The sequence below is a fragment of the Choloepus didactylus genome, chromosome 14 (genome assembly GCF_015220235.1).
Source record: "Choloepus didactylus isolate mChoDid1 chromosome 14, mChoDid1.pri, whole genome shotgun sequence".
NCBI lineage: Eukaryota > Metazoa > Chordata > Mammalia > Pilosa > Megalonychidae > Choloepus > Choloepus didactylus.
Genome location: NC_051320.1, coordinates 88,701,121 through 88,715,964, shown reverse-complemented (window position 1 = coordinate 88,715,964; position 14,844 = coordinate 88,701,121). Strand labels below are relative to the sequence as shown.

At 54.2% G+C, this 14,844-nt stretch overlaps 1 protein-coding gene across 3 annotated transcripts in view; it reads left to right on the top strand.

Moving 5' to 3' along the window:
• Positions 1-14,844, top strand: part of ST3GAL1 (ST3 beta-galactoside alpha-2,3-sialyltransferase 1) — a 91,173-nt gene that overhangs the window by 62,295 nt on the left and 14,034 nt on the right. For all 3 annotated transcript variants that reach the window (XM_037803221.1, XM_037803223.1, XM_037803222.1), the window contains exon 3: positions 11,406-12,326. In XM_037803221.1, coding sequence (XP_037659149.1) covers positions 12,015-12,326 — 312 coding nt within the window. In that variant the 5' untranslated portion in view covers positions 11,406-12,014. The remainder of the gene's footprint in view (positions 1-11,405; positions 12,327-14,844) is intronic.

Here is a 14,844-nt window from a genome sequence, read left to right as displayed (position 1 = left end):
TGCCCCTTCTGAGTCACCAGGGCCCTTGGCCTCACCCCCTTAGAGACACAGGCCCCTCCTCAGCTGTATGACTCCATGTCCCAGGTGCTGGGGACTGGGAAGGATGGGGCCCCATCTGTGGCCTGAGTCTGCAGAGGTGAGGACTGACAGGGTTGTGGGGAGAGGCGTGGCGGGAGCCCTGGCATGTCCCGGGGAGAGGCTGGGCTGTGCAGCAGTGAGGGGCAGGCTCAGCGACCAGCCCTCGCACCTCCTCGCTGTGACTCCAAGGGCCTCAGCCTCCTCATCTGTAAAAAGGGTTGGTCCTACTCCCTCCCTCATGGGACCTGAAGCTGCCCGTCTCACACCCTGGCTGGTCCCTTGGCAAAGCTTAGCTGCTCAGAGCCCAGTTTTGTCCTCTGCACAGCAGAGCTAATGGGACCTGCCCTGCAGGGCCCCCGGTTGCCTTCGCGAGGTGTCTGGCATGAAACGATGTGTTCGGTGATGACACTGCCTGGGACAGAGAAACGGTGGTGGGGTAGGGAGGAAGGAGAAGGAGGGACACTGCCACCATATGTGCTAGAGATATCCCATGGACTTTTGTCTGCAGGAAAAGCCGTGGGAATTCCTTCTGATACCTTGATATTTAACCCCAGCAGGAGTCAGGGTGCAAACCAGTTGGGGAGGGCAGGACCCATCCGATGCAGAGAGGGGCTCCGGTGTGGGTGAGTAGTCATGCTCCTCACCAGCTGGAGCAGCCCCGGCTTCGGGGACCTGCATCCTGGCTCCAGCTGGCCTGGCTCTGTTTCTGGGGAGGTGGTGCTGGGAGGTGGCTGGTGGTTGGAGGGGAGCCTGGGAACTGTTAGGTCGCCTCTCCTGGGACCTGGACCTTGGGGAGGCTGGCACCCCTGCAGTGGCCGAGGGAGCCCCTGGTTCTGTCCCTGCTTCGGAGTGTATCAGTGGCGTGAGCCTGGAGGGATCAGCCTGCTGCTGGGTGAGTTCCTGGGACAGCAGCTGGAGCCGAGATTAGAGCATTCCAGAAAGAGCAGCTGCCCCAGGCTGCAGGGTACCCCGGGGCTGTTTGTGAGCAGCTTGGTTCTTTGGCTGGGGTTGGGGGCAGGGCTGCCGGGGGGCTTCCCTCCAGGGGAGGCAAATCGCATAGAGCACGATGTCACCATGTCCTTTGGAACAGTGTAACAGGTGGCTCTGGGGGCCTACCTGCCCGTCACCCTCCTGGCAAGACATTTGAGAGTTTAATGACCCGATTATTTAGGAAGGCATGGTCGGGTGCTGGGAAACCCCAAGGTGAAACAGTCCCTGGAGACAGAAGCGTGGGGCTGTTTCCAGCCCTGGGGCTGAAGAGCCAGGTGGAGGGGAGACCGTGGGACCCCACGACAGAGCCAGTGTGTGCAGAGGACAGTTTCACAGGAGCAAGAAGCCCCCGTGGGGAGGCAGCCGGGACAGTGACTACCCCAGTCTCCCTTTCCCCCAGTCTTCACTGGAGACTGGTCAAACCCAACAAGAAGCCAGAAGGCCTGGGGGCGCCCCGATGGTTCCCCAGGTCAGTCTCTTGGGCTTGGGGAGGGTGGAGGAGGTGGAGAGACCAGGAGGGGAAACGAAGGGGCTCAGCTCACTGCCTGAGCCCCGGCCATGGGGCCACACCACGCAGACACCTAGCAGGTGACTCCAGGGACGTGGGGTGGCCCTGGGGTGTGGCCAGGCTTGCTGCGCTGTCCGCCCCGACGTTGCCTCCTCCCAACTGTGCCCTGGGCAATCGTCAACCTCTCTGAGCCTGATCAGGACCCCCCACTGCCTCGAACCCTGCCCCAGTCCTTCCCGGGGCAGCCAGGCCTTGCCTGCCCAGCCCCCTCCGCTCCATCTTGCTCCTCTCTGGGCTTCTGATCCACTCTCTTTCTTCCAGTGCCTCAGAGCCCCTCCCAGAGGCCTCGGAACCTACCGCTGGCCCTGCAGGGAGGCTGCTCTAGGCCCCCGGCCAGGCCCCCTCCTCCATCGCTTTGAAAGCTGTTTTTTTTGTGTGATTCTTAATCTCACCCTCCCCACCGCCCAGCGATTTTATGTTTTCGGATGGCAGGGATGAGGGTCATTTACCTTCCCTACGCTGCATTGCCCAACACTCATCAGAGTGGCTGCCATAGAGAGGTGCCCAGCAAGGAGCTGCTCAATGAAAGGGAGGGGGGAGAGAGGGGGACGGGGAGGGAGATGTGTAGTGGGGGACAGAAGCATCGGAATCAGAGAGTGTTGCCGAGATAAATCGGGATGTCAAGTGGAAAGCCTCGGGCATGTAGCAGACGTTCAGCTCAACAAATGTTGTTTCTTCTCCATTCCAGACCCCAGCGTGAACACACACTTCTTATTTCTCAAAGGAATGATGGTAGCAGGCCAGGGTGAAATCTTCAAAACACCACTGCTAATATTAAATATCGTTTACTGAGGCCAGGATTGGTTCTAAATACTCTTATCTGCCAACCTTCAGCACTGATTCTGACGTGTATTAAATATTCAATATTAGAAAGTAACAGTCTTACTTATAAGGGCCATTTCTTCAGGAAGTGACAGCCAGGGCCCACTGTCCATTCATGTCTTTGGTGAGCAGGGCCGTCCCCATTTTCCGGAGGACTCCAGGCCCTGAGACGGGCCCTGGCCGAACCTCCCGAGGAGGCCCAGTGACACACCCCCCCCCCCCCCCCCCCCCGCTGCTGCCCCGGGGCAGGGATGGATGGCCCAGGAATGGGGGGGCCTCAAGACACCACAGGTGAGCGACTGGCTCATTTGGGGTTGGTTTTTACTCGATTGAAGGAGGGGCAGCCACCCCCAGTCCCTGCCGTGACAGGGAGACTGTGAGCCGTCCACTTCTCGGGCTGAGCCTCACCTGGCCAGATTTCTCCTAGTGATGCTTCCTGGGAAGGACTGGACCCGCCGGCCCAGGGGAGGAGGGGCGCGGGGAGTAGGCCCGGCTCTGGGCTTGGCCCTGGGCGTGCAGCTGCCAGCTTCTTGGGTGACTCAGAGAGGGTAGAGCTGGGCTGGCGCGAGCCGAGCTGACCAGGAGAAACCCGAATGGGAAATGAGGAATCCCGCTCGCCCCGTGCCAGGCCCTGAGCTGGGTGGGACGTCACACGCAAGCCCCATTCAACACTCATGCCTTTCCACAGCACCGCAGAGTTGGGGTTGTCTCCGTCCCCCCTCTGCAGCTGCAGATGCCGAGACTTGGGGCAGAAGGTGGGTGAACCCCAAACCTCAATACCAACTGCACGGCCCTGGAGCTGTGTTGGCAGGAGTCTGGGCATCACCAGTGGAGGGACCCTGCACAGGTCGCTGGAGGGCCGTGGGCCTCTGTTTCTGCCTCGGCAGGGAGGGGGGAATACAGGACTGACCTCGCGAGACTGCCCTGGGCTCATGCCACGTGATCCAGTATCATGCTTAGAGCAGGATCTGGTGGAGAGAAAGCGCATGATACGTGGTGGGTGGCTTCCCTCTTAGTGATCTTCGTGTTACTGCTCCCTGCAGCTCCATTTTATAGATGAGGAACTTGAAGCTCAGGCAGCCAATGTACCTGCCCTGGGGTCACACAGCAAAGCGCTTAGTGCCTTTTGGATTTTTCCAGCAGGTTCCCAACTTGACTGCAGCCAAACCAACTCCCAGACCTCCCTCAACCTCTGGCACCTTCTGAGAAGCTTCTCCAGGGTGCCTGCCTGTGGATTGGAGCCAGTTCTGTCCCAGGAGCTAAGCATGTTTGGGGTTTGGGATTCTGGTTCTCCTCTCAGCTCTGCCACCATCTCGCTGTGTGTCATTGGGCAGGTTCCTTCCCCTTTCTGAGCCTCGGCTGCCACGTTACATGCGAAGGGCAGAAGTGTTCCATGAGGGGAGAAGATGTTCGCTGGGGCTCTGGGCTCCAGGCAGGAAAACAGAGACCCCTGGAAAGACAGGGAAACAAAATGCAATGGGCACAAGGTGCTCACTGGGGGGTCGGGCCCTGTTCTGGTGCATTCCCTAAATGGACTTTATCTGCACGAGCTGACCAGGCAGGCACCCCTGCTGCCCCACCTTCTAGATGGAGAGATCGAGGCAGAGTGTCAAGCAGAGGATTTGGTTCAGCAAACCCTGTGCTTGCACAGTTCCCAGGAGTTGGGCAAGAGAAAGGACCCCAGGTCATCTGGCTGTGCGGACTCGGGCAGAGGCCCAGATGCAAGAAACAAGCTGCCCTAAAAGCCCCTTGAGCAGACAGCGTTGGCCTGCCGAGAGTTAACCTCCGACTGGGGATATTGGGCCATGTGAACTCAGATGCCTCCCAGGCCCTCCCCTCTCCTTGGAGGTTCCTGAGCAACCGTCCCCAGCGAGTGACAGCCAGCGAGCAGGGAGGATTCCAGACCCTGGCGAAGAGGAGGCCTCGCCCCCCACTGTCAGCTCCCTGAGGCCCAGAGTCCCCTTTGGCTGCAGGGACGTGGTGGATGGGTTACAGGAATCCTGGGGCGAGGGCCTGGGTTCTGTCACCCCAGCAAGGCTTCCTGGCTCCGGCAGGGCCTGCAGCTCTGACTCACCGGGCTGCGGTCTCGCATTAGGCTGATTCTCCGAAAGAGGGGTTGAAACAGGCCAGACACCCCCACGAAATAACTCTGAGGCCCAAGGGCCTCCACGCAGGGAGCAGGGTGGGGCCACACACCCCGTCTCCAGGGATACCCTCCTCTGGAACACCCACGCTCAGCACAGAGCAGATAACGCCGAATATGTAACTGTTCAAAGAATGAGAGGAAGGAAGAAAAAAAGAGAGGAAGGAAGGGAGGGAGAGAGGGAAAGTTTGGACATTGATCCCAAATCTGGGAACACATTCTATGTGAGACAGAAGACCGGCTCTGCCATTTCCTGTTTGTGTGACCTCAGTTACTTCCCCTCCCTGAGTTTCCGCATCTATAAATTGGCAATGAAAATCAGTCACATTTATTGAGCATCTGCTAAGTGCCAAGCAGTTCTGCACTTAACCCTCACAGCCTCTACTGGGGAGATGGCAATTGCCCCATCTTGCTTGGTGCAGAGCCTGAGTTGGAGACAAACTAGGTCTGGCTGACCCTGAAGTCCATGTTCTGGGAGCTTTGCCAGTGCACGGAGCTGCACAAAGGCTCAGATAGGTCACAGTGTGCAAAGAATGATGCAAAGAATGAGGTGGCCCCCAAGCCGATGCAAAGAATGAGGTGGCCCCCAAGCCAATGCCCGAAGCCAGGAGGTGAATGTGAGGGTGGCCCAGAAACCAGGAATCAGAGGGCAAAGTGCCTTGCCTGTGACAACAGCCAGGAATGGGAAGAGTCTAGATTTAAAAACAGGCTTGGGGGCACCATTTTTTAATCCCAACTATTGGCTCTGATCCACTAGCAAATTCTTTATTGAACCAGAGTAAGATGGACCCTCAGTGTCTAGGGATCAAGCCAGGTCTGGGGAACAGTTTAGGAAAGAGCCCTTCTTCTAAGTTGTGAGGGGGCCTTCGCCCTTTAGTTCTTGCTCTGTGCCCCACTGTGCCCCCGTATGAAGCCAGCCAGCATTCACCCCAAAGGCCAGAGATGGCAGGATGCATTTTACAGTGCTCAGAAGGATCCCGAAGCTCAGTGCTGAAGCATTCGTTAGGTTCTCAGGTCGGCTTGGCCGGGAGTCCCCTCCCTGTGTGTCTGAAGCTGGTGGTTGAGAAGGGTGTTGTTTCGGTTTCCTAAAGCTACCAGAATGTGATATACCAGAACTGGGCTGGCTTTTATGGGGATTTATTAGGTTACAAGTTACAATTCTAAGGCCATGAAACATGTCCAAATTAAGGCATCAACAAGAGGATACCTTCTCTGAAGAAAGGCTGCTGCCATCCGGGGTCCCTCTGTACGTGGGAAGGCACATGGCGATGTCTGCTGGTCCTTCTCTCCCGGGCCCGGGTTTCCATGACGCTCTCTCCCTCAATTCCTGTGGGTCCTTCTTGCCTCTCTGGGTGTTTTTCTCTCTCTTATCCTCATAAAGAACTCCAGTAAAAGGACTAAGACCCACCTGGAATGGGATGGGCCGCATCTATTAGAAATAAGCTAACCAATAGGTCCCACCCACAATAGGTCTGCACCCACAAGAATGGATGAAACGAGCATGCCTTTCTCTGGGGTACATACCAGCTCCAAACTACCACAGGTGTTCTGACATGAACTGGAAGCAGATGGAGCTGGACCCCTACCCCCCACCCCCCAGGGGCTGGGAGGTGGTGCAGAGAGAGACCACGCTACACCCTTGCCGCCTGTTGATTTGTGTTCTGCCCTCCCTGCCGTGGCAGTCCCAGGGCCTCTTTGGGCCCCACCTTCTTCTCAGAGCATGCCAAACCCCTAATGTGGACCAAACACCATACCAGGTACCCGGAGCACAGAGGAACAAATGAAAGACACTGTGACTTCCCCTTCCACCTGTGACAGAAGCTGCATCAGACCATTTGTCTTAGAGAGAAATATAAAAGCAGGATAAGATAAAAATCCAGCTCTTGAAGGCGTTGGAGGACAACCAAGGCAGCTGGGACTTGAGGGTCTGAGATCCCTGAGAGATGGGAAATGCACTCGATGAGCCTGATTTTCCCTGCAATTTGCTTGTACAAGGGATAGGCTGATTTGTATGAGCAAAAGGGCTCAGAGGACAAGCAGAGAGCTGCAGCTCAGAGGGTTTGGAAAGCCCACAAGGCTGGGGAGTAAAACAGTTTTCTAAATGGAGTCCAGAGCCACCAACTCAGCCAGAGCCTAGGGACCAAGGCCCTAGAGCAAGGGGAACCTCAGAGAAGGGAGCTCATCACTCTGCCCCCCTTTTCCTTAAAAGGCATTTGCCAATAGTTACAATGCAAGGGACAGAGCCTAAGAGACCAAGCAGAAAACAGCAACTGAGGGAGCTGACTTTTTGGCAGTCTCACAGGACAGGGGAGACAAACATTGGAGGAAGAGGGGCTGGGTGGGCATCCTGGGCCAGCCGTTGAGAAGGGCTATGCACTGGGAGTCAGGGTGAGCGGAAATAGAATAGTCATCACAAAATGAACATGCAGCCAGCAATCACCCAGATCACCAGTTGGAGCAAGGGTGTGTCCAGCTCCACCTGCCCACCAGGAGAGTGCAGATCCCTCGTACGTGAGAGCCTCATCCAGGGCCTCTGCACATTGACAGCTACCAGGCCTGCCAGGGACAGGAGCAGATGACCTGAGAGAGAGAGAGAGACAGGAACTAATGACAGAAATAAACCCACATCTTTTCCAAAATTGCAAATCATCCTGAATGAACTTTAAAATAACTAAATAATCAGTCTAAGAAGTTTGAAGACAAGATGGAGAATTTCACCAGGAAACAACCTTATTTAAAAAAAAACCAGATGGGAGTTCTAAAACTGAAAAATACAATAACTGAAATGAAGAATTTAATACATGTTTCATATAGATTAAACACAGCAGAAGAAGGGATTTATCATGATTGTAGTCATCTCAAGAAGTTGGAAGAATAACAGCAAATCCAACTGAAGGAAATTGTAAGACAGGACATAGTGAAAAGAAGAGCAGAGATTAATAAATAGCACAAAAAATAGCCACGACAGCATAAGAAACCCTGGAAAGGGGCAGAAGCCTGGGACGTAGTGCTGGCTTTGCCACCATCTCGCTGTGTGACTTTAGACAAGGCTCTCACCCTCTCTGGACCTCGTGGCTCATTTCAGGCAAACAAGCCTGACAGTTGCCCAGCTCACCCAGTTGATGTGAGGGTCACATAGAGGACAGTTTTGACAGCTTCTTATTAAAGAGGCTACTATTGCCAAGCAACCTGCATGTTCCCTGGGGTATTTCTTCCACAACCATTGTCCCAGCCACTGTGCAAAGAGCTAGACGGCATCCCGGAGATGTGGTAACTACTCAACAGCTCAGCAGGCATTTTCCAAACATTCAAAACCCATGTTGTACATTTGGTTTTCCACTTTGAAACAAAAGTGGAGTTTGAAACTGTTCTCTCTGGCTGGTCATTGTCCCTCTTCTATAACCACGGGACAGATTATCTTCATTAGGACCTTCTTTGGGGAAACCCTTACCTTTCAGGTCCTCGATAGGGCCCTGACATTTTTCAACATCCTCTGTTGTGCCTGCGATCCCGTTAGACTCTTGCACACACGCCTTCTCCTCACCTCCTCCCCTGGCCGTGAGTGCTGCCATCCCGCCTGTCTGTCCCCTCCCTCTCCCCTTCCCCAGTGACTTTGGGAGACGTGGCCAGCCTCGTGGCACACTTGGCACTGGAGATCTTTGCCTCGTGGCTTCTTGGCCCAGGTTGCATCTCAGGGAGCCAGCTCTGGCCTTCCTCCAGGAGCTGCAGGCTGCATCAGGCTTAGTAGAGCTCGGGGCAGGCACGCATTCCTCGTGCCTCCCCGGGGCCAAGGAAGGGGTGGAGGGATGTGCTTGCTTTTCCATTGCAGTTTTTTTGTTTGTTTATTTGGTTTGTTTAATGGGGCTGGTGAAAGCGCTAATTGATACCAGCCCAGAAGCCTCTGTTGGCAGGTCGGATGCAAACGTCATCCTGGGCTCGCAAATGCAGCAACTAGAACATGCCAGAGAGGGTGTCTTGGTCCTGCTGCTTCTGCAGCTCAAGCTTGTCCTCTGTCCAGCTCTCACCCCACCCCTGGCATCTACTTAGAAGATTAATATCACTCACACGGAGCCAGGAATTTGGAGGGAGCTTAACGTCTCATCTGGAATCTTACCTGATCAATGCAACCCAACAGCATCTATTTCAGTGTTCCTTCATGTCATTTCAGTGTTCCTTCATGTCATAGCATCCATGGAGCACCCAGTGTGTGTCAGGTGATGGGACCACATGATGAGCATGAGTTTCTGTTGTCACAGAGCTCCCAGTCCAGGGAGGAGACAGATGAGTGAAGAGTGGCAGGGGGTGGGGAGCCAGGGCACTGTGGAAGCCCAGGAGTGGCCCCTAACTGCTCCCACATGTGGGCAGGGCTCCTCCAGGAGCCTTTGTCAGCTGAGCCCTGAGGACTGCTCCAGAACCAGCTGGCCACACACAGTGGTGTGGATTTTCTCCAATGGGGACAGCCTAGGCAGGAGCCCAGAGGCAGGAGAAAAAAACACTTCAAGTTACTAATAGTCTGTCTTATATAATGATAGGGATTTATTCTGTCCCATGATTGAAAAGTCCACATATAGGGTGGCCTGCAGGCATGGCTAGATCAGGGTTTTAGCAACATTTATCTGGCCTCATTCAGTTCTAAACCTCTGCCATATAATCTAGCAAACTGGCCACCTCCACCCTGTGCTCTGCAAACCACACAGAGCAAAAGAAAGTTTCTTCCCTCCCCACAAAAGTCCAGGGTTTCCCTCTGAGTGGATCAGTTAGGGCACATGCCTACCCCCAGACTGGTTATTGTGGCAAGAGGGGTGGGAACCCTCTGACTAGCATAGTTTAATCAGAACCCACCCTTGAAAGTGAGGAGGTGAAGCTAACTCAAATGACAGTGCTGAGTCCCAAAGTCAAGCCAAGTTGCCACGAGAAGTGAAAGACAGAGCAGCAGATAGGGCCAGACCAAAATGATCTTGCCAGCTGAGCTGAGGAGCTTGGGCTTGGAGATAAGGGAGCTGTAGGGTCTGCACCAAACACATCTTGAGCCCTGGATGTTTCCAGGAAGGCACTGCTGTTGGTTTCATCTGGTTTTTGAACTGCCCGTCTTCCTACCAAAAGGTACTCAGTCTCCCGCCAACCCTCACTTTGCTTGAAGAAATCTGCTCTAGGCAGTGAGGATGGGAGGAACTGAGCAGGCAGAGAGGAATGGGGGAGACACTCCAAGCAAAGACCAAGGGGCCCTGCTCGAGTGCAGAGGAGTGACAGTCACTGGCTGTGCACCCCCAGGAGATCTGTGAAGTCTGGAGAATTGTGTTGTTGGCATTTAAGAAGGAGGGTCCCCACTGGCTTTCTTTGACTGAAGTTACTCCCCTTTCTCTCTGTCCCTCCAACTATGGGGGGCTCAAGTCCAACATTCGGTGTGGCCCACAGACTAATGCCCCCCACTCCAGATCCTGGGTCCCCAACCCACCCAGGTTCTTGAGAGGGTGGGGTGGGGACGCAGTGAGTGGAGGCAGAGAACTGTGGGTTGGATTCAGAACAGCTCCCTCCTTTCTCTGTGGTCTTGGAAAAGTCGTCTCATCTCTTTTGAGTCTCAGTTTCTTTCATAGCCAAGATGGGAAACTGGTATCTAGCTCACTGAGTACTTTGAGGCTTATCTGAGGAAACGGATGTGCATGAACGCACCGTCGTGTCAGGGGCCTGCTAGTTGATGAAGAATATGCATTCATCCCTGTATCACAAAGGGAACTTAAATGTAGAAACTACCTACCAGATGCTAGACACTTACTGTGCATCGTTTTATTTTATCTTCCCAGCCCCTCTGGGAGTAGAGGGTGTCTTTTAGTCTGCCAGGGCTGCTCTGACAAATACTGCAGGCTGGTTGGCTTAAACATCAGGAAGCTACTGTCTCGCAGGTTTGGGAGCCAAAATCGAGGTGTCGGCAGATCAGGCTGTCTCTGAAGTCTGGAGCATCCTGGTGGTGGCCTGCTCGTCTGCTGTCCATGACTCGGTCTCCCCCTCCGTCCCCTGGCCGTCCATCTCCTCCTGTCACCTGCTCTCTCCTCCTGTGTCCGATTTCCTCTGCTCACAAGGGTTCATGCTGGGCTTTGGCTCACCCTGATTCATTTGGGCCTCACCTGAACTGGTAACATCTTCCAAGATCCTGTTTACAAATGGGGTCACCTCCACAGGACTGGGGCTTGGGACTTAGAAATGCATCACCGTGGGAGCTAGGGTTCAGTCCATCACAGAGGGTTTATTATCCCCTTTTGCAGAAGGGGAAACCAAAGGTCGGGAGGGTTGGGTAACTTTCCTAAGGCCACTCAACCATTAAACCAGAATTTGAACCCAGACCAACTGAAACCCACCCTACTGAATTGAGGATAGTTGAATGCCAGGGTAGGGAGCCTGAGGGCAGAATCCTGGGCACTTCCTAAGCAAATCTGTTGTTGAAATTCAGAATCAAGGAGAGAGTGAAGGAGAGAGAAAGGAAAGTGGCATGTAATTAGGAATCACTGGGTTACCGTGTACAGACATCGTTGATCCAGTTCATGAGCTTCCACTGGAAGCTTGCACATACCACAGTCTGGTTGCAGAAAAGGTGAGTGGGACATTGTTGTGCCCCTTGGGACCTTGCAAAATAGGCGTGAACATCCCATTTTACACCCTGAGGCTCAGAGAGATGCACTAAGTCACCAGAGGACCCAAGCAACAGAGAGATGACAAAGGAAGACATCCCAGCAGAGGGGAAAGGGAGGAATATTTTTTACAACAAGGTAATAGGATTTCATCCTGTCCTCTTGTTTCTTCTCTGTGCAGATGGCGGACAACTCTCAGCGTCTTCGTCACAGAGTGATTTGCTTAACCGCCACCTTGCTGGCGGCAGCCTGGCAAAGACAAAGTGGTAATTAAGGGGCATCGTCAGCCGCACTTTCTGGAGGAGGGTGGTGAAGACAGCTTCGCTTCACCCTGCACCAAACACCCTTCTTCTGAGGTCCTCGCCCCCGAGCGACCCTCTGCTGCCACACAGAGGTTAATCACCCCTTCGTCTCTTTGGATGGGAAAGGAAATCACTGTTATTAAGTTTGATTAAAGCATCATCAAGAGACAGTATCAGCGCTGTGTAAGTGTTGCCAGAGAAGCAGGCTTCTTTATGTCCCAAAAAGACAAATCGTTTGCAGGAGGAGCCAGCCCAGCATGAGAGCCCGCTGGGTCTTTGTGTGCCACCACGGGGCCATGTCCGGCACGGAGGGGCAGCCGGCGTCCAGCAGGAGGGAGGTCAACCCTTGCAGGCCTTGAGGCGTCTGTTGGAATCCCACCTTCCCTTCCGATCGAGCTCCATCCTGGGATTGTTCGTCCCCATCCCTCCGCTATCAGGAGGGACTTCCTGCAGCCCGTCCCCGGGAGACCCCTTCCGGAGAGCAGAAGATGGTAGCCATGCGGAAGAGGAACCTCAAGGTGCTCACCTTCCTCGTCCTCCTCGTCTTCCTCACCTCCTTCTTCCTGAACTACACCCACACCGTGGTGACCACCGCCTGGTTCCCCAGGCAGATGGTCTCCGAGCTCTCCGAGAGCCTCAAGAAGCTCATGAATTACCCCCAGAGGCCATGCACCTGCGCCCACTGTGTGGGGGAGGCTGGGGTCTCACCCTGGTTTGACGAGAGGTTCAACCAGACCATGCAGCCGCTGCTGACCGCGCAGAACGCACTCTTTGAAGAGGACACCTACAGCTGGTGGCTGGTGAGAGCTGGGGCTGGGGTCTGGGGCCCTGGTGGGCACGTGCAGCCTCCGGAACATGTGCGCACATCCACTCACTCAACACGTGTTTGTAGAGGATCTGCTCTGTGAGTCGGAGCTGGGGGTAATGTGTTTATTTTCTGGGGCTGCTGTGGCAACCACACAATTAGTGGCTTAAAACTACAGGAATGTATTCTCTCATGGTTCTAGGGGCCAGAAATCCAAAATGAAAGTGTGGGCAGGGCTGGTTCCTTCTAGAGGCTCTGAGGGAGAGTCTCCTGGCTCCGGTGGTTGCCAGCAGGCCTTGACATTGTCTGGTTGTGGGCGCATCCCTCCATCCCTGCCTCCGTCTTCACGCAGCCTTCTCCCCTGGGGGTCCGGGTCTCAGATCTCCCTCTTATAAGGACAACTGTCACTGGTCTTAGGGCCCGAAATCCAGGGTGATCCCACCTCAAGTTCCTTAACTTAATGACAGCGGCCAAGACCCTTTTCCCAAATAACATATTCACAGGTACAGAGATTAGGGTGTGGACGGGCCTTTGGGGGGGTGTCTCTGCTAAGCCCACTGCAAGTACTGAGACGCAAGACAGAGGTCCCTTTTCTCGTGGAAAAGAAACGGATAAGCAGATGTGCTTATCCTTAGAGCAGAAGTGCTCTAAGGAAGGTGAAATGAGGTTTCGTGGAGGGGCACTTGGACCAAGGGAAGAGGACACCTTGGTAAGTTGGGTTATCAGCAGAGACCTCTCGAGGTGGCAGCTCAGCATCAAGATCAGAGAAGGCCCCGGCCCTGGAAAGACCCAGAGGAGGGTGCTGCAGGCCCAGGGGACAGCAGGTGCAAGAGCCTGGGGTCACTTCCCATGTGGGCGGACTAGAGCAGCTGGGGCGGGGGCCCTGTGAGTGAGTGTGGGGCGACAAGAGGGGCTCTGAGAGTAGGACCATGGGCCAGAGTCTGCAATGTCTCCTGTGCCACAGGAAGCCACTGGAGGAGTGTCATCAGGGGAGTTCTGGGACCTGATGTAGTTGTCAAGAAGGTCATTCTGGTTTGGATTAGAGGGGAGCAAGAGCTAGCCATTCACTCTTTATTTGCTGAGTACCTACGACAGATAGCCAACGCTGAGCATATTGAAATGAAAAGGACATAGTCTTCTCCCTTCTTGGGCTACAGGGGTGGTGGGGAGAGAAGCAAAAGCGAACAACTCCAAGCCAGTGTGATGGGTGAGCACAGAGTGGGGATGTCTGAGCCCTCCTTGGGGGCTGGGGTGTCAGAGAAGGCTTCCCAGGGGAGATGATGCCCAAGCTCCTTGGGAGGGATCCGTAGGTTATCCAGCTGGAGGTGGGGGAAGGGCACTCCAGGTCCGGGGAGCAGCTCCTGCAAGGCCTGGAGGCTTGAATACAACATGTGTGGGGAGCTGCAGATAGAACCCAGTGGCTAAATGGGGCATAGGGTGCTGGGGCAAAAGGGGCTGCTGCATATTTCCCAAGGTCCTTTATGTATCATGCTAAGAAGAAAGAGTTGAGCGTAGGCTGAGAAAAATCAGGGAGGCCTTCCTGCAAGAGGCAGGCTTTCCTGCCCAGCATTTTCTTCAAGCAAACCCTGCACTCAAGGAGCTTGTGGTCTACTCGAAAAGAACAGAGACTGTGAGTGAAATTTAGAAGCATCTAAAGCACTATGCTGGGTATCAGAAGATTTGGGTTCCACCCTGGGCCACTAACCTGTGTTGAGCATGTCTGTGTGCAGCTCCTGGGGTGGGCTCTGGGGAGGTGACAGTGAACAGGACAGGGGGGTGTTTGCCCTCCCAAAGATGAGCATGTCTGGTGGAGGAGGCTGTGAACTAAGCATGATAAAGGCAGGCAGGTCCTCCCCCTCAGTACTGTTGGCATTTTGGACCAGATGGCTCTTTATTGTTGAGCCGTCCCATGCACTGTGGAATATTCCGCTGTCTAGTGCCCCTAAGTGCGAGACGACCATGATGTGTCTTTTGGAGAACATGCATATGTTGGATAAGCTTTGTTCAGGTACACAAGTGATAGTGCCATTGGACATGGCTTAGGGCTCACGGATCAACAATATCTATTAAATAAAGCCTTTAAAGAGAAGCACATGTAAAACAAGGTTGCGTATTGATCCATTGATGAATGTTGTCACCACAGGCCCGTAGGAACCTAACCCTGTATTTCCCCAGGAGCAATGGTTCGATATTCGCCAGTTCAGTGCTCAGGGGACTTTACAGGACATAGCTATCGTGAATAATGAGAATCAAGGGTTCTCGGAAACTGGTCAGGAAGAAAGCTGGGCTTGGGGCTGTCTCTGGCCTTAACCTGGACATTTTCTTGTATGTTCATGTCAGTAGCCTGTAGTACTTTTATTGTCATTTACCAAAGTCAGAGAAAAACACAGAATATTCCTTTCCAAGGCAAACAGTGGTGTCGCATTGGATGGCAGCTCCGTCTCACACAGTGGTAAGTGGATGGTTTTGGATTCTAATCCAGACAGATGCAGCGCAGAGTTTCCACCCAGGCT